This window comes from Chrysemys picta, chromosome 11 (genome assembly GCF_011386835.1).
Source record: "Chrysemys picta bellii isolate R12L10 chromosome 11, ASM1138683v2, whole genome shotgun sequence".
In the NCBI taxonomy this organism is placed as follows: domain Eukaryota; kingdom Metazoa; phylum Chordata; order Testudines; family Emydidae; genus Chrysemys; species Chrysemys picta.
The window spans coordinates 63,048,033-63,074,019 of NC_088801.1; the positions used below are offsets into that span (position 1 = coordinate 63,048,033).

At 46.9% G+C, this 25,987-nt stretch overlaps 1 protein-coding gene across 3 annotated transcripts; it reads right to left on the bottom strand.

Moving 5' to 3' along the window:
- Nucleotides 1-3,946: 3,946 nt before the first annotated feature.
- On the bottom strand, nt 3,947-25,038 carry IDH1 (isocitrate dehydrogenase (NADP(+)) 1). Of its 3 annotated transcripts, none has more exons than XM_065562123.1 (9): nt 24,897-25,038; nt 21,169-21,296; nt 18,971-19,262; nt 16,665-16,770; nt 13,661-13,838; nt 12,485-12,636; nt 8,726-8,866; nt 7,569-7,731; nt 3,947-4,937 (listed from the first exon to the last, which is right to left on the bottom strand). In XM_065562123.1, the coding sequence occupies exons 2-9, from the start codon at nt 21,288-21,290 to the stop codon at nt 4,844-4,846; spliced, it is 1,248 nt and encodes a 415-aa protein (XP_065418195.1). In that variant the 5' UTR covers nt 21,291-21,296; nt 24,897-25,038; the 3' UTR covers nt 3,947-4,843. The 3 variants fall into 3 exon arrangements, with proteins under 3 accessions (XP_065418195.1, XP_065418196.1, XP_065418197.1); XM_065562124.1 differs by having other exon boundaries at nt 21,169-21,318; nt 24,897-25,023; XM_065562125.1 differs by lacking the exon at nt 24,897-25,038 and adding an exon at nt 23,381-23,427.
- Between the last annotated feature and the right edge of the window lie 949 nt (nt 25,039-25,987).

The window sequence follows — 25,987 nt, forward strand, 5'->3', positions numbered from 1 at the left end:
CTTGTTAGTCTTACATTTACACTCCACTGCCTGCTCTATAATGGACAGTCACAAACAACACTCCAGAAGGGAAGAAATAGCTTAAATATAAAGAAAAATAAGTTCAAATGGACTCTGTTAATAGTGCTTCAATGTCATTGCAACACTCACTACAGTCCCTGTGCAGCTCGAGGGCTACGGGCTGAGTAGGATGTCAGCGTCTAGAAAAGCCAGTTTGCAGCTCTCCAGCAAAACTACCTCCCAGATTGAGGTCATGTGACTCCCTAAAATCTTTGAGCAGATCTGGGCAAAATACAGGACACGAACAAAACAAAAATTCTGTCCGAAGTAAATCAACTCCCTGGCTGTTAATAGTCAATCTGGTAAAATCACTGCATGTGACCTTGTGGTGGGGGATGAATTTAAATAGTATGGCTTTATATTTTAAAAATAGCAACTTTTCTTCTGTCTTTGGAAGGCACATGGTAAGAGGCACTAATCTCTAGTGTCATTCTCTTCCTTCTCATAGTATTCTGTGCTACTAAAACGTTTTTCCAAAGGTATCGCTCTGATTACTGCCCATTGCCTATCACTAGCTGTGGTTGTAGCATGCACACGTGGAAAGCAGTCACAGATTTTGGACAATACAGCCTTGAGGGAGTCTCATTCAGACCCACCACACAGTTTCACTTTGCCCAGTAGACAATATAAAGTGTGATGGCCCTTGAGTTTCCTGGTTTCTCAGGGCTTGTCTTCACTGCAGAGTTAACCTGAGCTCTGTCTCAGGTGTTGTCTACACACAAAAACCTCTGACTTGAGTGTGGTTGGTGGTGGTGCTTTCACCCTGGGCTAGCTGACCTGCCCTGGGTGACAGGCTAAAGCCAGAGTTTTGCCTACAGTTGGGTGCGTAACCCACACATATTGTAGTGAGACCCCAGGTTCAACCACTCCAATATGGCTAAACCTCCAGTGCCTTCCCATAATTCCCCGTGTGCCCAGAAGGACAGACAAGTTCTCCCATAATTCACTGGGCAGGGATCCTACAGCAGCTCAGTTTCCTGCAGCACTAAGAATCATGGGATGTCCCCCAGAAGTCCTAGCAACATGGAGGGGATTGCAGCACCGGTGAGCATGCAGTAACTCAGGTAGGGCTTTGCAACGTGGCTGCTAGCCCCAGGCTACCTCTGCAGCGAAGCCATGCCCTCAGTGGTAATGGCCCCTGGGCTAGTCGGCTGGGCTTTGGGGAACCGGTGCTGCTGGGTTTGACCTTCCTGTCTTCTGCAGGAGCCCCAGCAGGGGTTTCAGTACCTTGGGCTGGGTTTTCAGAAGAGCTGAGCACCACCAAATCTGATGGAGGACAGAGGAGAGCTGTGAGTGTTTGGCCTGCTCTGCTATGGCCTCACCTTATGTGGCAGTAGTAGGGGGCCCACTTTCTCCCATCTCCAGCATTCTGTGGAGAGCTGCAGGGGTCACTGCTTCTCCCCTGCATGAGTGGCTGCAGGGACTCCCAGTGCTTACCACTGTTGCCGAGGTATAGCTGGGGGAGTGGCTGGGCTTGCTACACAGAGCCCCCTTGCTTGGATGGTGGTGGTGAGGGGTCCTTGTAGCAGAGGATTTGATGTTAACACCCTGTTGTGATGCCTGGGGCAGTTCACCCCTTTCAGCTGTTGTCTCAGGCTGTCTGCAGACTCAGGCAGATATTACTGCATCAGTCACATTTGGGCCATGTTTTCAAGGTTTTTATCATAATCAAATGGGATAATTTTTTTAAATGAAAGCTAAGATTCTGTGCTCATCACATGACTCCAGGAGCTGGGGCCCTAGGCATGGGCATTGTAGTGTCTAGACATTAACACTACCTGGACTCTATAAAGTGTATTTGATTTCTTGTCCTCCTCTTATTGTGAGTTGCTTGTCACTGCACGGTGGAGCTGCTAGGAGCGTTCCTAGTATTGGTGTTTATCTAGGTAGGCTGTTGAACTTGATCTTTGTGTGACCCTCCCACTTGCGGCAGGGGGCTGCTAATGTATCACTCAGTCATGAACCAGGTGGCATGACGATTCCCATTTAAACATTTTCCAGTGTTTCTCTTGCAATGGTTTAGTGTGGATGTAGTGAACAGCCCTGCAATAACAGTTACACAAGTTGAAACGAACCCAGCTCTCTAACGCACTTTGGGAATAGGCTGTGCACTCCTAGAACAGGCCCTAGATACACTTAACTAGCAGCTTAGAGAGCCATGTTTCAAATGAGTGGCACTCCATAATGTCAATGCTGCTCTCTAGATTAACCTGGACTACGCTACTAGCTGGTCAAATTTAGGATTGAGCATCCCACTGCCTGTATTAAATTAATTCACTTTCTTAACCAGCTCTTTGAGCATAGGTTTGGCTGCAGGCTTTGAGCATCTGTTTGGCTGGCTTCTGAGCCTGTTAGGTTGGTCAGTAGGGTTTACACTGATGTAACTAAAGTCATAATCTGGTCCCTGTTGGTTTTATAGTTGCCATTATGTACCATCTTTGGGTACAAAGTCTTTTTACTATTGTTTACATCTAACTGCTGAAGACGTCAGAGAAACAGGGCATATCGCAGATATCGTTTCAGCCTACAAGGACAGATATTAGTGGGTGCTTTGGTCTCCTACTCCTACAAAAATGCAAGTTTTGTGTTCTAGAGAAAACTTGGGGTTTGCAGACCAGATTTGAATCTCCTTTTCCAAACCTACTGTACCCACCCTCTATAGGTCTACCACTCAAATCCTTTCAAGAGGCTTCTGCAATGCCCACAACTGAAGCAATTCATAATCCCACAGAATTAAGCCAGCAAGATGTGCACATGCCTAAAACGAATGACTGCATGGTCTCCTTGCTATAATTCTCCATCTTCCCCATCCCATCCGCTTCCTGTTGTTTGCTATTACTTCTCATAATGTCACATCTAATATTAGAGGGTAAAGTAGCACCTGTTTGTTTGTTCTGTAAGATGCCTACCGCTTTTCTGCACTGTAAAAAGGATGTCAGTCATCTAAACCTGGGAGCTTTATGCCTATGTGGCCAGATGGAAATCTGTACTTTTGGGGTCTCTACTCCAACCTCTCACCTTACCTCCCAACTTCCACAGCCATGGCCAGAGAATCAGAGGTTTTGGGTGATGGTAGGCAGGGGGAGGGGAATACAAGGTCATCTACTCCATTCCCCAGCCAGTGCAGGATTGTTCCATATTGCATCTCTTCAAGTATAGTGTCCAGTAGGGGGTTAAATGTGGGATGGGTGGGGTTTCCAGCACATTCCATGGCAAATTATTCCATAGACTAATAGATCTCACTGGCCGGCAATTTCTTAACTATATTCCCCTGCTCCACTAACCTCTCTGGGGCTTCCCACTGCAACTGGGAGATTATCAGCCAAGGCCACAGAGCCTTAAAGAGGTGGGTGGTAGCAAGCAGCAGTCAGGCTGCTGGGGGCTCTGTAGGAGTGAAGAAATTGTGTGTTTGTAGGTAACTAGGTCATAGGCAGAGAAGGAGCTGGGTAGGGCTTCAGCCATATTGCATTGTGCAGAGCCATGCAAAGCCTAGAGCCAGTCTTGTAAACTCTGGTATGCACTAGCTGGAGCTACATGATATTCACCCATTACTAGAAGTGACAGTTAATAGACGTCACTGCTGTAGTTTTCCTTGCAATAAGGAAATATGCAATTTTTACATCTACTGCCACACTACAGCTGACAACTTGTTGTAGGCAAAAACGTGAAATAACTTACTAGCAAACAGGAATTTGTAAATAAGAATTAAGTAACTTTACCTCTTAAGTATGATATCTTTACAACTAACTTTTGCTTAATGAAATCTGTCTCAGCATTAACTGGGTTGATAGGCTGTGGAGAGCTGCAGTTGAAGGGATTTATTTTGGATAGTTCCGTTTTTTTTCCCCCCACACACACACACACACACACAAGAAAAGAGACAAGAGGATGTTAGTTCTGGTTTTATTTTAGTCTGAACTAATATATCCTTCAAGGAAAAAAACCCCCAAACCATGGCTGGAATAGTGTTTCACAATAGACCATAATGCTGAACATTGAAGTGTCACAACGATATAAGAGACTGAATAAGAAGCATTCAGCTGCCTGAAGAAAGCAACTTGAGTAATTGCACCTTTCTGAAATACATGGGCCCTGGTAGGAGGTAAGAATTCCCATACAGTAAGAAGGGTGTATAATGAAATAGAGTCTCCCCTCCCCCCAGTCCCACCACATCCTGGGTTTAGTAGCCATTTACCCTAGGGAACTGAAACCAGCTTCCAGCATTCATGAAGTGTTCTCTCTTTGCTATAGCTGTGATTCAAGTAACCCCTCATCACCAGGCTACTGCGCTCTGGTTGCCATGATCAAGGAAGTTGGTTTAATGCATTCATAAGACAGACTATTGAAAAGCTGGAGTTTACTGTGCTGTTGGCACAGGCAGTGGATGATGCTGGAGAGGAGAGGACTGTTCCAGTTTCTACATGTCTGTTGTACAGTAGGTTACCACTGGTTTAACCGCTCATGTATCATCCTCTGGTTTTGAAGTGAGGCGGGGGGGGGGGGGGGGGGAAGAGGAGAGGCAGTAGTGAGGGATAAATCAAAGAGGAGGGAAGCCCTGGCCTGCTTTGAATGTTGTTAGGTGTCCTACCACATTCAGATGGCTGCCAAATAGACCCCACACCCCAGTAGTTAATGAGTTAAAACAGGTTTTTAAACAGGTTTCATTTTAAAAAAAGGTGACCGTGTCAATTCTCCCAGTACTGTGAAATGTTACACACCACAGTGTAAGCCAGTCATCAGACAGAGGCGGGCTTCTCTGCAGAGCGCTTCCTGACGTCTGCCCTTACAGTTTGGGCTGCGAGGTTAGTTTCATGTTCAAGTTTTCAGCAAGCTTCTCCATGAACTCAAAGGTGTTCAAGTAATCGGACCGCTTCACGCTGCAGAGGGAAAAACACACCAAACAACCATCTTAAGGCACTGACGCTGCCAAGTGTAAAGGGAAAAATGCTCTTCAGGCTTTGAGTTATAATGCTACTGAAGAACAGCATAAAACACTGATCAGTTTGTAGTGTGACGGTTACTTCTGTGCAAGGACCCTTGTGTGACAGAATGCTAGGCAACAACACCTATTGCGTTCTGGGGGTATAGGCCCCTCCCTCAGCCTAAGGGGAGGAGCTACTGAACCCAGGGCTCAAGCAAGTTGAGCTTGACCACAAATGAAAACCAGGGACAGGAGTGAGGTTATAGGGCCAAAATCTGGGATCCAGAAGGGGACACCGAGCAGAGAACTCCAGACAGCACCCACTGCTCCTTGAAGGTGTCTAGGGAGCCAGTGGACGCAGCCCAGAGGAACTCTGCTGGATGCGTGATCGAAGCGAGGAACGGAAACAGGCCCCACAATTGCAGAGCACCTTCCCATCCAGCATCCTCCTCCTGGTTTTCTAGATGGTCACCTTGGCCACTCCTAGGAGGAGGTCTCTTGACTTCGTGGGGCAGGGACAAGGCGTGCATAAATCAGGAGATGAGGGGAAAGGGCAACCAGAACCCAAGGAGAAGGTTCTGGAGGAGCAGGAAAAGGGGCTGCAACCTGGCGTGCTGCATGTAGATGTGCAACAGGTTCTCCCCAATGCCGCAAAAAGGGACAGGGAGGGAGGTGAACCGCGTCAGGTAAACGGCAGTGCTCATGACTCCATGAAGGAGCCGCCAGCTGATATCCCCAGTCTGCTGTGGGACCAAAGTGGAATACAGGCTAGCCCTCCGGGGTTCCTCACCCTCCACATGTGGTAAAAGGTCTTGCCACTTGGTGTCAGGGCGGGACACAAGGGTGAGGAAATGGAATGTGTGGAGCATGAGCGTGTACAGCTGTTCTCTAGACACGGTTCGGAAACTAACCAATTGCAAGTCGCACAGCCGGCTCAGGTTACAGAGGGGAGGGGACCAGGGGTTTGCAGGGCAGGGCCCTGATAATAAGGTCCAGAGGGCCAGGGGTGGGTGGGGAGCACCCTCCTGGACAGACTGTGGCAGCAGCTCCTTCAGGATTCATGTAAAACAAAACCTCGAAGTAACCATGCTTCAACAGTCTCTCAAACAGCTTCATGTCTCATTGGGAGACTGTAAAACCCACATCAGCACCTTTCAGCCAAAAGGGTCAGCTATACAGGCAGCCGCACTGAAACGAAGCCAGTGCAGGAGTGGAGCAGACATGCCGATAACAGTGTACTATGCTGGGGACCAACAGTAAGGGAAGGGGGAAATGTTTGGACAAAAAAGAGCTGGGCAAACCCCTCCTCCTATGAAACGTGCCAGGGATCTTCTAGATCCCCGGAGCAGACAAGATATCACTTAAGGTCTCATCTAGCAGACTTTCATATTGTATCTACCTTAGAAAGGACTGAGTTGCCCTTTTCCAGATTTGAACCTGCAGCTCCTGTTTACATACGCCCTACCTAGTGCTTAGACTATTAAAACAACCTCTGCCTACAATTAACAGCAGCACAGCTTTCCCTTCTACCTTTGTTGTTGCTACTGGTCTTAGGCTATATGGCGCTCCCCACTCACTGATTTATGACAAGAATGTGTGTATTAGTTGCTTTGCCAGTAAAACGACATGCCCCTCCCGCCTACAGGCAATTCTCACCCATCCTTGGAAGAGTTGGAAGACTGGCTCTGATTTGCATCAGGCATGTGGAGGCTTGGGCCAGATATTACAATTGATAGGGAAAGTGTAAATACAGTGGCCTGCCCAAGAGATTGTAGAGTCTGTCTTGAACTATACAATGCACAGTTCTCTTCAATCCCTTGTTAACAGGTTAATACAGGACCAACTCACATTGAGCGGAATGGCTTAGTTCTGTACTAGAATGTTAAGACAGTAGAAGGACATGATGAGGGATCTGATTGGCCCTTCTTTACTTGCCTCACTTTGTAACTGTGTTTGCAGCTCAAATGGTATGCAAGACCATCCCGGCACCCTTAACAAAAGATCTAGTGCCCCTCCATGGTGACGTGAAGGAGAGAATGGTCAGAATTCTGTAGATTAATTTTCTGTAGGCTTTAGGAGGTGGAGAAACCAAACCTTCATCCTAGTGCAGTTCACACTTGTATTTAATAAAAGCGAGTGTCACCGTAAAACAGTCGTCCCATGGTAACTGTCTCCCAGTCTGTTCTGGTCAACCTGGGCTCTTACACCATTTGGCCAGGCAGGATGGATTGAGCTACTTAGATTGTAAGCTCTTGGGAGCAGGGACTGTCTCTTCACTGTAGGCAAATCACTTCACCATTCTGACCTTCAGTTTCTCGGTCTGTAAAACAGGGCTAACGATGTTGGCCTCCTTTGTGCCGTGCTTTGAGATCTATGTAAGAGCCAGCTACTCTGATTATTCTGTGCTTGTGCAGCGCCTAGCATAAAGGGGTCCTGGTCCATGATGGGGGCTCCTAGCTGTTCCAGTAGTACAAATAATAATAAACAGTGGTTTTAAACCTACCCCCCACCAGCCTGCCATGCACTACTGGTCACTATAGCAATGCCATGGCCCAGTTTAAGAGCAGTGCAGACACCACATACTTACTTAGGTAAACCTTTAATGCAAGCAGCTAAGTCCTTTGTCATGAAGCCAGCCTCTATAGTCTCTACACAGACCTCTTCCAAGGCGGTGGCAAAGTTCTTGAGGTCGGCGTTGTTATCCAGTTTAGCTCTGTGAGCTAGTCCTCTAGTCCAGGCAAAAATGGAGGCTAAAGAGAAAGAGAGAGTAATTGTAGTGCTGAAACAGTAAGATGAGGCTGCACTGTCACAACAAACAAACAAGGAACCCTCCAAGTAAGAAATGGAACAACTGATGAAGGTTAATAAGAAGAGCTGAACTTTCAGTGAAAATCTGGAGCGCAAACGGGAGTGACTTCACATCCCCGTCTCTTCTTTGTTTTTTAAAGCAACCCATGTGCTATTCCTTATCTTTTTTTAAGCTCCAGTATCTCTTTTGCTCCTCTCTGTGGCACATGATGGAGATGAACAGAGGCCAATACGAAGAGCTACATGCAATGAAAACATCCAAAGTTATTAAATACCATACACGCTGGAATCTGATTACTTCCCAGTAACATGTTGCACGGAAAATGAGGGTAAGTGCAGATGATGTTTTATAGGGCTTGTTGATACACACACATAGTGCGCGGCCCACTGGGGAGTGAATCTATCCTGCACGAGCCTGCCACGCGCTAAGTGCCCATGTGGACCTGCTGCCCCACACTAAAAGTTCCTAGTGTGCTTTAATCTACACAGGAGTAGAATAAAGCACACGAGGGAACTCTTCAGTGCATAGCACCAGGGTCCACATGTGCAGGGTAGATTTACACCCCGGCTTGTGGTGAACGAAGCGTTCACATAGACAAACCTGTACTCTGCTCACTTGTGCTTATCAGCTGCGTGTCCCTATTTTATTTGAAAGTAAAACAACCCGGTGGAGCCATTACTACAGCATTAACGCAGGGATGTCAGAATATCTCATAGGTTAGATTGTGTACACAATTCATTGCTCCCATCCAGTCAGTTCCAAGCTGCTTGTACTGTACACGGCAGAAGTACCAAGGAAGATACACAAATTATCATGCAATTCGCATGTGTGGCATTCTGTGATGCAGGAATTTGCAGGAACAACAATGCGGGTGTTCTCAGTCTTAACTCCTTCTGATGTGTCGCAATCAGTCAGAGAAGCACGAGGCATCTTACCAATGGGATTAGTGGAAGTTTCTTGACCCTTCTGATGCATGCGATAGTGACGCGTAACTGTGCCATGAGCAGCTTCTGCTTCCACTGTCTTGCCATCTGGGCAGATCAGTACGCTGGTCATCATCCCCAGAGAACCATACCCTGCAGGTCATAAGCAAATGGGTCAAGTCTTCCTCTGAAAACCCCGACTCCGCTAAAGCTACCCCACTCTGCCAAGCCACAAGGGAAGCCAAACAAATTCCTGAATAACAGCCATACATTAAATACTAAAACACCCACTCATTCAGTTCTGACTTAGGAAGCTGCTCCCAAGTGTCTGAAGAATAGTAGTTATTCACCAAGGCCACTAGAAAACTGCAGACATTTTGCTCCATTTCAAGCAAATTCATATTCACCATAGCCAGCCACTTGTTTTCTGCTCATAGTCTGCAAGCACCTTTCCTCTCCCATTGACTCCCAAAGCTCTGAAATAAAAGTCACTCAAAACTGCAAGGCAGCATGGGAAGGGGATGGGAGCAGCAAGGCTGTTTAGGAATCGGATTTTGCATTTGATTTCACACTCGCTGGTCCCAACCAGAGTAGAAATTCAATTCTCCCAAGAGAGAGATTCATATTTCTCCTAGGGGAAGAAAAAGCAATGGGCCCAGAAAAGCTAGCTGCAGTGGGAGGAATGGAAGATTTCCTTATGGGGTGTGTGCAGAGATAGGAGGGGAGCACTGAGACGTGGCTGGGAGAGGTGTCGGGATCCAGGTCCAGGCAGGTTCCTACCTGCTCCCAGGCCCGTTCCAGTCCCTGAGTCCCGCTCCCTGGGCCAATCCTAGGCTCTGCTGCGACTGCTCCAGCTCCGGTGGATCCCGCTCTTGTCTTGCTCACACTGGGGTGGAGGGAGTTTCTAAGGGGGCAGAGCCCCCACAATATTTCCATTATGGGGGCACTTCTCCTGCCCCCCTACCCAGTTCCACTGCCCTGCTTCTTATCTGTTCATGTATTTTGTTGTCAATCCTCATTCCTAAGGTGACCATATGTCCTGTTTTGCCCGGGACAGTCCCTTTTTTAAGCCATGTCCCAGCTGTGATGACTTTTTTTTTTTTTTTTTGGCAAAAATGGGCATTTGTCCCATTTGCTCTTACCAATTGATCAGCAGCTGGCAAGAGCAAACGGGACAATTGCCCATTTTTGCCAAAAAAGTGGGGCGCGCACCCTAGTGGGGCGCAGAGGAACATGCGGGGGTGGGGGAGCGGCAAGGCCACCCATGTGGAGGGGGAGGGGAAACAGGGTTTGCACAAGCAGCGATGCCAGCTGTGCGGGGGCAGGCAGGATTTGGGCGAGCAGCGACTCCAGCCGCGTGGGGTGGGGGAGGGAACAGGGCTCAGGCGAAGAATTACATCAGTCCCACACGGGGAGCAGGCTGCATGTGGGAGAGGCAGGGCTCAGGCCAGCAACTTGGGTCAGCCCCATGTGTGGCATAGAGGGGGGGCAGGCACGGGCCAGCCCCACGTGCGGGGTTGGAGGCAGGGCTCAGGCAAGTGGCTTGGGGCAGCCCCATGTGGTGTCCTGTTTTCTCTTTCGGAAATATGGTGACCCTACTCATTCCCCACATTTATCTTGTCACATTCATCTCCATTCCTACGGAAATGTCCCATCAGATAAAGGGCTTTGGGAGTGGGAGGAGAAACTTGCTCCTGTACAGAGATTTAAATTTCTGTTCTACGCCACACCTGATCATCTGGGGTAGTCGGGGCCAGGTCCTCCACTGGTGTAAAGTGACATGCTCTAGGAACGTCAATACGCTACACTTGGGCACACCAGCTAAGGACCTGGCTCACTCTGTCTAACATAGTAAGACTTTGATTTTACATGCCATCTCCTTGGGAGGATCTCAAACCACTTCAGAAGCATGAACAAGTTCTGCCTTGCAACCTCGGTGTGGTAGGCGAGTATTGTTCTCCTCCCCAATTTAGAGAGAAGTAGGCTCAGAAAGACTGAAGGGCTTGCCTAATGTCAGATGAACCCAGTGGCATTGATAGAACTATAGTGTCTTGACTTCCTGTCCTCTGCCTTAGCCACATGCATGGCTGGATTAATGCACAGGCAAACCAGGCACATGCCTAGGACCCAAATTTGTGGGGGCAGGGGGTTAAAATCGTAGGCCAGTGTCCTCCTTCTCCAATGCCTTGCGCCACCAAGGGGGCACCAACCACCCTTCACCCAGGCACCACAACCCTAATCCTGGCCTGATATGGAGGGGAGACCCCAGGGGAGGAGGCGAATGCGAGCCCACCCCGCACTCACCCTGCAGCAGTGGTTCCTGTCCCACAGGTCTAGACCTGGCTCCCCACTCCAGACATTGCACGTTGAGACCTGGTGCCTGGGTTGCAGCACCAGTCACATCTGGCCCAGCCGCCTCCCTCCGCCCCTGTCATGACAGAGGGGCAACCGGGCCGAACCTGAGTGGTGCTGTAACCTCATGCACCAGGTCACAATGCCTGGAGCAGGGCCCAGCCCCACGGGACAGGAACCGCCACTGTGGGGTGAATGTGGGCGGGCTCTCTCCAATCCCCCATGCCCCTCCAGAGCCAAGGGTCACCAGATAGCAAATGTGAAAAATCGGGACGGGGCAGGGGGTAATAGGCTCCTATATAAGACAAAACCCCAAATATTGGGACTGTCCCTATAAAATTGGGACACCTGGTCACCCTACCAGAGCCTTCCCTCTGCACTGGGCCAGGAGAAATGTATGTTTACTTAGGATCCAGTGATGGGTTAATCCAGCCCTGACAACATGGCCATTCTTCCTTCCCCTACGTTCTTCAGCACTTAGGGTCCCAACCTGCAAGGTCCCAGTGCTTGGAACTCCCATACTTGAACAGGTGTTCCATGAACCTTACAACTTATGGGATCAGGCTCTTACACTGGGTTTGAGTGCTCCATCCCACAGAAAGAGCCACAGGGGAGAGCCTGAGAGAATGGAAAAAACAAACAAACAAAACCACAAAACCTGTTTTCCTGGTGCCATCCCCTCTGGCGGGAGGAGCTTGTGGGGATGTAAATCTGGGAGCTCATGTCACCTTCTCACCTTCCAGGTCTCTGAGATCTGGGTCACTGGAAGCTTCTTGGGGCAAGGAACAAGAATCCCTCTAAGTTTTGTGTGAGGCAAAATTTGCTCTTGGTGCTAAAGAAAGAACACTACTCACTTCATGTTCTTCCTGCGAGTGCCACACACATGCCAAAAGGCCACATCTTTGAGTAGGATTCTTACCAAGAGCTAGGAGTTTTATTCATATCAATATCTATCTAGCTCTTGGCATTTGGGTTACATTTTTATGTCATTACAATTTCTTTTTTTGCTCATGGGGCATTGAGCCAATTTGCTGAGGTGACCTTTCCATGCTCAGCTTTCGCCACTGTGCCCTGGGTTAAGTCATGCAGGCATTTTGGTGACCAAATCCCAGCTACTGGTGCAAGCACTTTGGGTTTAGAGCCATTAGTAGTTGTAGCACTGGAATAGCCATCAGACAAAGAAGTCTAAACAGAAGATGGATGCACTCTGCCAATTGAGAGTCACTTTTTAAAGCTAAGTTTGCATCTCATACTTAGTTTTCTTGAGTCTGTGAACTGCAAACAGTTTGGAGATAAAGCAGTGGCTCTAGGATAAGCATATGCACGGGTACATAGCATGAGATGCTCTGTGTGAGGCTGGTGGCCTTACTGTTACCCAGGCTTAGCCCAGCAACCTGCTGGAATAGGAACAGGACATACCTTGTGCCACAGAGTCAGACTGCACATCACCGTCATAGTTCTTACAGGCCCAGATAAAGCCACCTTCAGATTTCAGGGCTTGAGCCACCATGTCATCGATGAGTCTATGCTCATACCAGATCTTCTTGGCTTCAAACTGGGGCCTGTATTCTCTGAAAGACAAGAAAACCACCAGGTAGCTTCTGGCAATTACAATTCTGGTCAGTGCAACATGCAGGGGAAAGGCTGAAATCCTTAACTTGCATGAAGAAATGGGAGAGGAAAGGGCCTGTGGGCTCAGATGAAGATGTTTATGGGTCTTGAATAGCACCTGAAAGGACAGGATGTACATAATACATTTTGCTCCTGGTTTTATAGGTTTTTATGAAGCATGCATATAAAGATGGCATGTGACCAGTCAAAGGTGGGGGGAGGAGGGAAGACAACCAATGGCTGAGCTCCTCATATATGGGACAAAGAGCAAACATAGATTAGAGCAAACACTGTTAAAAGAATCTGTCTCATGCATTCAGCTTTGAGAATCAGTGGGACCAATGGTGTTCTCTCTTACACTGAGACAAATCAACAGCAACTCAGCTGTATTTAAAGGGATTAAACTGGTGAACGGGACAAGACTATGGCTCCATGCTTCTGTGAATTTACAGTGAATTTTGTGTGATCATATTTCTGGGGTCAATTGGAGTCTAATACTCAAGGACCTCGCTGGTTAAATATGAGAGCTGTAGGACAAGATACTTTCTTCAAAAAAGGCCAAGCAACAATTTACTGAAATCTAGACAGATTCCCTCTTTATAATGTAAGCCATTTTAAAAGTATACATATGTACATTTTAAAGACAGAAGACTTGCAATGCTCTACTAAAAAATAGAGAGGTTCAAGTTCTAAAGCAAGTAGCCAGGGATTTTCCATGACTCCATCCAAATCTCCAGAGCTTTCTTTTTATCATCAGTAGATGCCAGTGGAGATGGACAACGAAGCCTTGATTTAGGAGAGCCCTTAAGCACATGCTTGAGTGCCCCAACCTGGCTTCAATGAGAGCGGGGGGTGCTGAGCACTTCAGAGGTTTGGGCTCTGAATTGACGGTGGGGGTTCACAAAGAATAAGAGAACCATCTTTCTACTACAGCAAAAATGCTCTGGAAGAGAAAAACTGGAAGTAACAATCTGTACTAGTTACTTTTCATAGATCTCCTGAAAGATGTCTTTAAAGCGTCCATCATATCTCTTCAGAATGGTGTTCTTGGTGCTCATGTACAGGGGCCAGCCTTTAGATAATGCCATCTGGAAAGAACTGTGTGCAAAATCCCTGATGGAGTGGTCAAGGTTATACATTCCCATAGCTACACCACCACAGCCTATCAGCAAAGGGAGAAAAGAGAACAGTAAATAAGAATTAGCTACAACACTGGCTAAAAAACCCACCCCATTTCTAACAGCACGCTATAGAATTCCCAGCCAGCAGGCTGGAATCCTCGGCAGTCTGTCTTTCCTGATGCGGTTCTAGAGACTGTGAAGTGTAACAGGATGGAATTCAGTTACAAACAATAGGACTCTTCCTCCCACATGGAGAGATATACCTATCTCAGAGAACTGGAAGGGACCATGAAAGGTCATTGAGTTCCAACCCCCTGCCTTCACTAGCAGGACCAAGTACTGATTTTGTCCCAGAACCCTAATTGGCCCCCTCAAGGATTTAACTCACAACCCTGGGTTTAGCAGGCCAATGCTCAAACCACTGAGCTATCCCTCCCTCCACGTGTGCATCATTTGTCTAATTCTCTGAGTGCTGTGAGGCATGGATCTAGGCATGGTTCCTGGTGGATCTTTAAGCTTAAGTAACTTTTTACATGGCTGTAGGCCAGATATAGTTTCCTTCAGTGACACCTAACTACGGTCCAGATCACCACCACTCAGAGAGGGGGGAAAAACAAACAAACAAATGGAAAAGGGTTCTGGGGAAGAAATTGCTGTGGGAGATCCTACTTCTTTGAGGTGGTGGTTTAACCATTGGCAGCATGGACAAAGGCTGTGGGACCAGCTCCATACTACGTGGGTCCCGGGAATCCACAGTCATCTGTGGAGGCCCTGCATCTCTTCACTGGCTCGGACCTCACTGCAGCCTCTCCTGGCTCCCTGAGAGAACAGGTTCATTGTCACCAGGCTGCAAAGAATGCTCTCCTGTTCCTAGAACCTCCATAAGGGTAATAGAGAAGAGACAACACAGCCTTGGACAGTATTCTGACTAGGTTGTGCACGGCCTGTGTATGTCTGAGGGGAAGGCAGGAAAATTGTGCATGTCCTCCATTCCACAGTTTGTAATCCCTTCCTCAGTACAGACCCTGGGAGGAGGAAGGAGAGACCTGCTTGTGGACCAGCAGGGTGGGACAAGCTAGCATTCTAAGAGATACGTTAACATTCCCTAACTTCCTATTTAGTCTGAAGTACATACATTAAAACTGTGCATGGCATATAGAAGTGGAATCACCCTTTGAAGCAGAAATAACTATATCACAGAGAACTCTGGTGATTTTATTGAGAACAACAGTAGCTATGGATTTAAAAATAAGTACAGAGCCAGTCAGCCAAGGAAATACAATTCCCCCAAACTCTCCTGTCATCTCTACTGGTCTGAATAACAGAAGGGTAGGCTTCGCAGCAGTACGCACACCCACTTCCCCCTTCTTTGAGTTGTGAAATTTCCTAGAGGCTGTTGTATCTGCCATGAGTTTGATCAAAACTAGACACGCTGGAATGGTCTTCCTACTGTTGACAATTACTAAAATGAAAAGATTAAGGTTCCTGGGCCCGATTGTGTTTCTACTTAAATCAATGACAAAATCCCACTGACTTCAATAAGACAGTTCCCATTGGCTGATCTCTATGAGAGTCTTCTCGTTGACTTCAATAAGAATTGGTTGGGGCCATTAGTGAGAAACCTGAGATGGGCTCATTCTTATCCAAATGCCTTAGACCTTTACTATCATTTTCAAAGCAAAGTTACCACTGGCCTAAATGGGAGGTTTGCCTGGGTCTGCAGGATCTGGCCTAATTTGAAATCTCACTGGCCAAAGTATTTTTCAGTAAGTTTTCTTATGACAACACCCCTCATTTGGAAACCCAAAACATAATTTTGGAAGGAGTGCCTCGTAAGGTAACTTAACCACTGCCTATGTGTATTCCTGGTAATGATAGAAATAGTTGAGTCTTATTACAGAGGTATCTGGTGGTGGTTGGGGAAATAGCCAGACCTTTTCATGACTGAAGCAGGTTTGGTTGTTTGTCACAAAAGCAAAGTTGTTTTAAGATGACATTGAGTGTTGTTTTAAAAGCATTAAACCAAGTTTCATAAAAGCCGAACCCAAGTATGTTGGAATAGGATCCAAGAATACAAATCACCAGTCTCCATTAGTCTTAGCATGCAAATTGGCACCCAGCCTGCCATGCTTAGTGATGTACAGAGCAAAATGGGATTGACTACAAGGTCCTCCAAAGAACTTTTAGGGTTAGGGGTCTCATAGCTACCAAGTTTTATACAGTCTCAAGTGTAACATTTTCCTGAAAATAATTTAAAGAAGATAATTTGCACATTTGTACATAACCGTAAATTTCAGGTTCAACACAACTGCATGGCGTAGTGCTGGTGAAAGGCATTTGATTCACTGCCTTGGTGAACCAAGTGCTTTGTTTATCTAGAGTGCAGCAGCAGGGCCGGGAACCCACACGCTACCCTGCCAGCATGGCTCAGGCCTGATCTGGGGGGAGGGGATTTCCTCTGGTAGTAATAGAAGTAGTTCATTCTCCAAGCAGTTTTTGGCTTTTTGACAGAATTTGCCAATTAGTCCAAAGCATGGTGGGGAGTTTGCAATGTGAGAATTTCTCTCTCTGTTATCAGCGAAGAGCAGTGGCTGACATAGCTACCAACGGCGCAAGTGTCACAGAAGATGCATGAGAAGTGGTAAGTCTGGTGTGTGTGTGTGTTTTGTATTTTGTTTCTTTGCTTTATGATTTCCAACACAATTGAATTAACTTTCAGCGCTGGAAAGTTCTCCTCCCCTCCCACACAAATGAAATAGGCCTCTAAAAGTATAGATGCTGTACCATGCAGTGAATCTGACACACCCATCAATTTGAATCATGCTAAATACCAGTTACAATCACAGCTTTTGTGACACCATACATACCTTCAAAGTTATGGATTAGATAGGTCACTGGTTTACCGCCATCTTTCGGTGTATAAGTCATTTCTACTTTTCCAGGCCCAGGAACAACAAAATCTGTTGCTCTGTACTGTACAAAAGAGAGAAATTTAGTAGTTTCATCCAATACACAGGTAAACTGCAAGAGAAATAGTGTCATGTTTGGTCAAATAGCAATTTACATTCATAGGAAAAGTGTGGAAACAGATGCACTAAAAGGTGAAAAATGCAGAAATTTATATTTTCCAGATGTAGATGACATTTTAATATTGCAGATCTCTAAAAATAGTATTGTTTAATATTCAGTGGGGAAGGGATATTCTGGTAAATTCTATTTATTCCATTTCATAATTGGGTTAACACAACTATGCACCAAACTACACCATCTTGACAATGGCTGTGAATTATGCTACTAGTGTCTAACCTTTCACTTCTGAGACCTGAATTCCAAACAGGCCTAACTACAGTAACAATCATTCTCAGGCATTTGTGAATGGGTGAAAACTGCCCACGCAGGCAACACACACTCTAAAAAAACCACATAACTGTAAAACTTAGTTACAATAAACGTGTATCATCATCTTCCAAATTGTCCTGGGTAAATGTCATTAGGTTCTTTTTAGGCTACTCTCCATCACAGCCTTCGAGCCTGCTCACCATTTCCTTGCTGACATCAATAATGTTCTTCCCAAGCTCTACAGCTTGCTGTTTTTCCTTTATCTCTTCCCATCTATTATTCCTTTCACTTGCTCTGGCAAGTTTCCACTTCTTTTGCTTTATCAACACACTGTCTAGCCTACTGTAATTTCCACTGCCTACTTAATTATTCAGTGCTCTTGATTTATTTCTTAAAGACGCAAGACTAATTATTCTTTTTTGTGAGGTATGGGCTCGGCAATTTCTTTTTGCTCTTAGGAATTAGATATTCAGCTGTCGCCTACCATTTTAGGTTGAGCGTATGACTTACCTAGCTCTTCTATAACACTGCTCATCCATAGATTTCAAAGCACTTTACAAAGAAGGTCTGTATTGTTATTCCCATTTTACAAATGGGGAAACCGAGGCACGAAGCTGCTATGACTTGCTCAACATCACACAGCAGGTGAGTGGCAGGGCTGGGAACAGAGCCCAGGTCTGACTTCCAGTCCAGGACCTTCCCACGGGACCACACTGCCTTCCACACCATTTCGTTTCACTTGAACAGCTTCAAAACAAAACTCATCCCTCCCTCAACCATGTCTGCACCAAGAACGGAATCTGTGCAGACAATCACTTGAAGAAGGACAAATGCTTTTTCACTAAGCTTTCAAACTTGTATTTAAATCAGATGCTCAAGTGACATGATTTATTTGTAAGTCCAAATAAACAATGTCAGTGTTCATGAGACTCCTCTTCCCCAACAAAATGTTTTTCTTCCTCCTTCTAAAGGTCTCGTTAAAGTGGGCTTTCCTGGGGGGCTGGAGGGGTGTTCTGCTGCCAAAGAGTGGGTCTTCCAGTTAAATAGACTGACATGTTTCAGATCACTAGAGGACACTCTCAGCTTCATATTACACCAGCTCTCTCAGTATTAGCGATCATTAAAGAACAGGAATGTTCCTCGTTATGATGTGGCCTGAGGCTTCCAAGGCACCATTGTCCAGTCTCCCCAGGCACAAGCTATAAGGTACCAAGCAAGTGGGTTCTGTTGGTTTTAGGTTGTTTTTGAGTGAAATGAGTACCTGGCTCTACAAAAGCTGCCCATGGTGGAAACAGGGAGAATCGAGAAGTAATTTGGATGTTGGGCTACCTGGAAGTACTTCAGACAATTCGACAACACTGGGACAAGAGGAAGGAAAAAATTTAGGGGTAGAGTCTGTCTTATACATTCACCGCTGCAATGGGGTGAGAGGAAGGCCTTGGGAGCAGTTGCTGGAGGCATTCTGTCTCTAGACTGCTAAAGCAGTGAGCTTGCCTTTGAGGCAGTTGGAAACTTCTACACTCTTTAATAAGGAACAGTGCGCACTACCTCCAGCATAGGCCTCTGTCTATTAGTAGAACTGCGGTAGCTCCAGTCATCGACCATGGTAGGTGCTGTACAAACACAGAATGCTAATAAGCATGGAGCATGGGAGTGCATCTCCACCCCCTCGTGGATCTATGCAAAAGCAGCTAAAATATGGCCTTTAAGAGATATCACATGCACGTTGGGTACATGCTGTTTTGTACCAGTCCTGTTCCCTGGGATAAGACTGTTCACCTAAATAAAGTACAGATAAAAAGAAACAGAGAATGACCCTAAAGTAGTAACTCACTTGATCCCCATAAGCGTGACGGCCAATGATGATGGGTTTCACCCATCCAGATACCAGCCGGGGGATGTTTTTGCAGATAATAGCCTCCCTGAAGACTGTGCCACCCAGAATGTTTCGAATTGTCCCATTCGGAGACTTCCACATTTGCTTCAGCTTGAACTCCTCCACTCTCTTCTCATCCGGAGTGATAGTAGCACACTTGATGCCGACATTGTACTTCCTCATCGCTTCTGCTGCTTCTACTGTCACCTTGTCATCGGTCGCATCACGATTTTCCATGCCCAAGTCATAGCTACAAATAACCCCCCAAAATAATCAATAATCAAAGTCACCTGATGGATCAATCTAAGATGCTTATGGTCCTACATGATATAAATGGACAACACACACACAGTCCTAGAATTCTGTCATTACTGGTATCTACATCCAGCCAACCTGCACTCCAGCAGGAGTCAAAACAAGGCAAGGTCTTAACACCAGTATCTTCCCTCAAGGTTTCTGCAGGTGAGGATGCACGGATGACTTTAGTTTATGATCGAGGCTTTGTAGGAGCCCTGCCGCAAAGGTACACAGATGCATGCATACCCAGCTGCCTTGGCCATGTCTCATTCTCAGCTAGTACCCACCTGCTTTGTGAGTATCTAATCAACCTATCACCCCGGCAGCTCAAGTGAAGTTGTGGCTGTTTTGCATTATTACAACCTTCCCCGCTGGACTTTCCACTATGGGGTTCTCTGCCTGCGTGCAAATCAGCTTAAACCCTGAGTGAATTAGACCCTTCTACTGCAAGCTGCTTGGGGCTGGGACTGTGGCTTTCTTTGTGTAATACATAACACTCAGCACACCACCAGGACCCCACAAACAATAATACCAGCGATGATGGCGTCAGCACACTGCTATGCTTTAAAATTACATCTGAACATATTTCTTTACAACAGTGGAGGGGAAAACGTTTACTATACTTATTACTGTTTTTATGAACAACTGTGCTCTGCACATTTGTCCTCGAAGTATAATTAGTTACGTGTAAAACAGGGCATGAATGTATCCACTGTGCTTGGGAAGACAGTCTGTCTCCTTCCCCACTTTTTAAGAATGGACTCTCCTCCAGACACTGTGTGTGCAATGAGCTGCTAGGTTCCTGCAAGTTCCTCTTGGCACTAGCAAGCAGTAAATCTTGGGTGAGTAGGAGGTGGAGTCTCCAGAACAAAAGCAAACTGCTTTGGAAGTAGGGAAAAGGTCGGACTCAGTGGGTTTGACTAATGATTGACACCACTGAAGATTTCTCCATACAGCTGGGAAAATAAAAAACCATGAACATGGCTGTAATTCTGACCTACTACTTTCAGGATAGGAAGGGAAGGAATAGCTCTTTATTTTGCTAAAATAAGTCTTGTAGGCAGTGTCATCACATTCCAATAGGTGTGATTTTTCCCCCTTCCCGTTTTCTTAAAAACTTGCTCCTAATTGATTGTTCTGGAGATGAGCAAAGGTGGATGGATGCAGTGAGAAGCGTGAACAGTCACAGACTAATCCAAACAGGGCTTAGTCCTGTTCCATCCCCTGCAACAGCCCCTTTGTACCACTTCAGCACCTAAATGGGTAAAAAGGCCCTGTGGGGAATTCCCCCATGTTGGCATAAGGCCAATGGGAGCCCAATACCATCGTTCAGTAAAGCTGTAGGGATGTGCTGGGGGCAGGGGGTTAAGGAGAAATGGCTGAATTCCAGCTGGTTTAGGCTGCACAAAGCATACCTGCAGCCAGCTGTGCATGCTGCTCTATCACCAGACCTAGAGCAGCCCAGAATTAAGAAGGTCCAAAGGTGGTAACTGAACACCTGGACTCTGACTCCTGTGCTGTCCCTTCCAAGAGGCACAGCAGTTTAATCCACTTATTGCTGGGCGTACACCACTTACCCCTGTGAGTCCACAGAGACTGCCAGTGAAAGTGTTTGCAGGAATGAGGTCATAGCGAAGACATTTTGGCAAACAGGTTTTTCACCATAAAGTAGTGGCTTTAAGTAGATGACTGAGCCCTTCCTGGTGGTCTTCAGAACAAATCATTTTGCAAACCAAGCAGAGTTGCACTGAGTGCTGGAGGGGAGACGTCTGTGGGAGGCCAGTTCTCTGACAAGGTATAAACCCCCACATAGACAAAAATAGAAACCAATGCCCAACTGCAAATCAGCATATGGTTACCTGTGCAGGTCCAGATCCACATACGGAAATATCAGCTTTTCTTTAATCAGTTCCCAAATGACCCGAGTCATTTCATCTCCTTGCATCTCCACAACAGACCCGCCATGGATTTTTTTGGACATCTTGAACTAAATAAGATGTAAAAACAAACTAAACTCTCTCTATAGTAAGCAATGCACATTTTTGTAACATGAACAGAAAAAAAAAAGTCCCAATCCTACAAACCCTAATCCTTTAGCAGTGTTGCCAACTCTCGTTTTATTGTGAAATTTGGTGCTTTTCTTAAAGCCCCAGCTCCTGGATGCTTCTGATTAGGTGAGAATCTCAACTTTCATGTACGTTTCTATCCCTCATGGTTGTGGAGAGAAGGTTGAAAATGTGCCCTAAGCGCCTCCCAAAGGCTCAAAATCCAGAAGGGAAATAAAGAGAGTCCCACATTTATTAGTTAAAAAACCCTCATGATTTCTAAGCCAATCTCATGCTTTTTGAGGGACCAGACTCACGGTTTTTGAATGCTTAAGGTTGGTGATGCATATTCATTTTAGTAGAGATCAGCTCATCACTGCTCTTCCCCCCCCCCCCCCCCCGGAGTAAAATGTCACATTGGTACAGAAACGCCAAGGATATACAAATACAACTCTTTACTTGAATATCTTGCTTTTGGGGTTAAAGTAAGTACTGGAACACATCAGTTTTCTGAAAACAGAGTATTCCTAAAGTATTGGAGTCAAGGGTCATTAAAAATATTTCCCACCAAGACTCTACATGGCTCCTATTTGCATTTTGATCCTTGTCAACAAAAAGTACTATTCAAACACTTTATGCATTACTTTCAAATGGCTACAATCGCTTGGTTACTACTTCTGCTTACACAAGAGCTATGACTTGGCAATTTTTTCTCAAACGCAAACCAGCAACCTAGTTCTCATATGCAGTTCTCATTAGTTATTTTAACTTCTCAACTTAGATGCAGGAAACTCCTGTTTAAGGCCCCGATCCTGTAAACACTTATACCCATGCACAACTTTGTGTGCATGAGTAGTTTCACTGGATTCAATGGGAGGACTCATATGAGTAAAGTTATGCACAGGCATAAGTGTTTGCAGATTTGGGGACTTAGTGTGTAAATACTGATCTTTACTGACAGTAAAAATTCTTTGCATTGGTAATTCTTATTCAGCATTCATGTATCCAGTCCATTTTTAGACTTTAAGTGAAAGTAATGGAATAATTAATATAAATATTTCATAATTTATACAGGAGCTTTCATTTGCGGATCTCGGTGCCATTTACAAACATTGCTTAAGCTTCACAAGAAGCTTTGAGGTAGAAAAGGGGTAGCATGCCTGTTTTACAGATGGGGAAAGCGAGGCAGAGAGGGTGAGTGACTTGCCCAAAGTCATACAGAGTCCAGGGCAGAGCTAGGAACAGAACAGAGAACTCCTGATTCAGTCTTGTGCTCCAACCATGCTCTAGACGATGCTTCATTTTTTTTTTACTTCCTCTAAAAACCCACCTTCTGAAGTGGCAATAAATTTGCAGCCTTATGCTACTAATAATCCCATCTGGACACATCAATTTGAATAACAACCAATCTGAAACATTTTAAAAGGTAAAACATTTTTTTTATTATATCCAAAGATAGTGTCCTTGCCAATATTAGATATAGTTGCCTAGTGCTTATTACAAGCCACTATATATATGGCCATTCACAAAACTTTGGGTGAACTCATAGTAGGCTCAGCCCACACATATAAATACTCCAAGCCTAATTTTCAAACATGTTTTTTCAGTGATGAGGAGGAAGAAGGGCCTTGTGGGTAAGGCACAGGATTACTGGTTAAAAGATTCTGTGTTCTGTTTCTGGCTCTGGGTGACTTTAGCAATTCATTTAGGCCAACACTTTCAAGAAAGAGGCCACCGAGTTTGGGGTGTTTTAAAAGTTTGAGAGTCCAGAATAAGGCAACCAAAAGTGACCATTTTTGAATGTTTGGCTGCTCCCCACTCTGGCCTTTGTCATCAGCAGAAAAAAAATTAAAAGATGCATTTAAATATGTTAACTAACAATATTTTCCCTGGTATGGCTAGGGCCTTTGAGCCTCAGTTTCCCCACCTATAAAACAGAGATAATAAAACATTTAGACACACAGATGCCTAAACACTGATTTGAGCCTCTACACGTGGTATTTGGCTATCCTATTAAGGTGCTCACCTCTGATAGTCAGTTACTTCAGTGATCTATCCCTTTCAGGTTCCCCAGATTCCTGCCACAGAGCACGGACTTTAAAACAACATCCTCTCCCCTTTCATATTCTCAGCCCATGCACCTAGCCAAAGAGACCTGGATTGGACTTTCCCAACACTCTTTCATTAGGAGAGGCTCATTGCACAGTGTAGTCGCTATTTACATTATTGCAAGTTACACAGTTCAAATCACATCCACATTAGAGATGTGCAACCGTGCAGCTATGCCAGTGGCTGGAATCACAGTGCTGGCAAGGTCTGAGATCAGAATTTGGTTTTGGGCCTTGTGTGCCTGGGAAAGTTTGACCTGTTATACCAATATAACTATGCCAATATAACTATGCCATTATAACCCTCTGCACAGGCAAGCTTATTCTGGAAGAAGACTGGCTTTTTGTTGGTTTAGCTTAAACCCCTTCTAGAGTGAAATAACTAACCTCCCTTGCAAAAAAGCCACTCATACAAGAAATGTCCACAGGAGAGGTTATTCTGGTATAACTATACTGGCTGAAATTCACAGTTTAGGTTATACAAAGAAACAAAAGCATTTCCACTTAGACTAGGTCTGTACTAATGTAAAAGTGATCTAAGCTAAACAATAGAGTCTCATTGTGAAGCTTTGGTTGTCATGAAGCAGCAGTAATTTGATATTCATTTGCAATCTATGAACTGTCACTTCGTGTTTTCCAAAGATTTACACATCATACTCTTGACAGCAACTCAAAATGAAGTATTTTTAAAGGTGCATCTTTGGAAAAACCAAAAACACTGTAAACTTCCCACGGGGAGAATGAAATCATGCACTCAGACTGTTTCTGAGCAGCCTTGACACGCCCCTGCACCCTCGCCCACCCAGGAGAGAATGGCAGACCTCTGAAAAGCTGCAAAACACATTTAGATCCAGGCCGTTTGTAAAACCCAGCTGGCGCTATTGGAGGTATGCTATTCTGGAGGTAAAACGCCCGCTTTAAGGAAAAGCGGATCATGATTTTCAGCCTGGGTGTGTGTGTGTGTGGGGGGGGGGGCTGTTTTACAACTGCAGCGCTTGCTGGGGTGTAAAGTACAGAGGTCAGATAACAAAACCGTGTACTCAGGGGACAAAGGGGACCGTGCAAACAGATCAAAGGTAAAAGGTCTCTATGTTTCAGGTTGCGGGGGGGGGGGGGGCGGCTGCCTGTCCCCCCTCAGCGATCGGGCCCCGTTTCTAGAGAGAAGACTGACCCCTTCCTCTCCTCCTCGGTCCAGCCCCGGGACTTCACCCACCTCGTCCCTCTCAGAGCCCGGCCCCCACGGGGCTACCTCCCCCCGCGGCACCCCAGCCCCGGGCCGGTCACCAGGCACGGATCGGCCCGGCCAGCGGAGTCCCGGCGCCCCCCGGGCAGACGGGGCCGCTGTCACTGACAGCCCCTCCCGGCCCCCGCCCCGAGCCCGGGCAGCGCCGCTCCTGGGCTGGCCGGAGCGGGGAGAGGCGGCGCCCCGCTTACCTCGGGCTGTCACGGGCTTGGGTAGCGCTGTCTCCGCACCCGGCCTGCTCCTGCTCCTGCTCCCAGTGCCGCGGCGCCTCTGCTCGCAGCCGGCCGGGCTCCCCCTGCCGGCCCTCGGCTCGCCCTGGGCCCAAGGGCCCGCCTCCGCCGCGCCCGCCAATGGCCTCGCCCACGGGCAGCCAATGGGGGCGGCCCACGCGGGTGGGCCCCGGGCGGGGCGGCGAGGTGTGTCCGTCCTGGCCGGCCGTGGGGCTAGAGGAGGGGAGTCAGCCAGTCAGTGGGTGTTATGGGGGGATAGAGGAGGGGAGACAGCCAGTCAGTGGGTGTTAGGGGGGGATAGAGGAGGGGAGACAGCCAGTCAGTGGGTGTTATGGGGAGTGGGGGGATAGAGGAGGGGAGACAGTCAGCCAGTGGGTGTTATGGGGGGATAGAGGAGGGGAGACAGCCAGTCAGTGGGTGTTATGGGGGGAGGGGGACTAGAGGAGGGAAGACAGCCAGCCAGTCAGTGGGTGTTATGGGGAGTGGGGGGATAGAGGAGGGGAGACAGCCAGTCAGTGGGTGTTATGGGGAGTGGGGGATAGAGGAGGGGAGACAGCCAGCCAGTGGGTGTTATGGGGGGAAGGGGGAGGGACAGGGAAAATGGTGCCCTGGGTGAACTTGTATTTTGGTGGCCTTTACCCCTGTGGGCACAGAGCCCCCCCATTGTCCCTTTGGGCTCCCCACCCTCCTGCACCCCAACCCCTGCACTTCCCTCCTGTGCCCAGGCGGGGAAACTGGTCTGGATGCTGGGAGAGCTGGCATTGCTGCTCACTCCCCCAGGGAACGCTGCTTCTCTGGGGTTCTAGGGGGTCGGGGAGCGACATCAGGGCTCCCTGCATCCAGGTCACTTTCCCCACCTGGGCGGCATGAGGTTAAGGCAGAGAGCAGCAACTCCTGATGCTGGACTCAGGGCACAGCCCAGATGGGGAAAGCGACCTGGATGCACGGAGCACTTGATGTTGCTCCTCACTTCCACCCTTACTGCCCCGGAGGGGGGCGAGCAGTATCTGTGTTGCATCACCATTGCCCCCCCTTCCTCCGCTGGGAGGAAG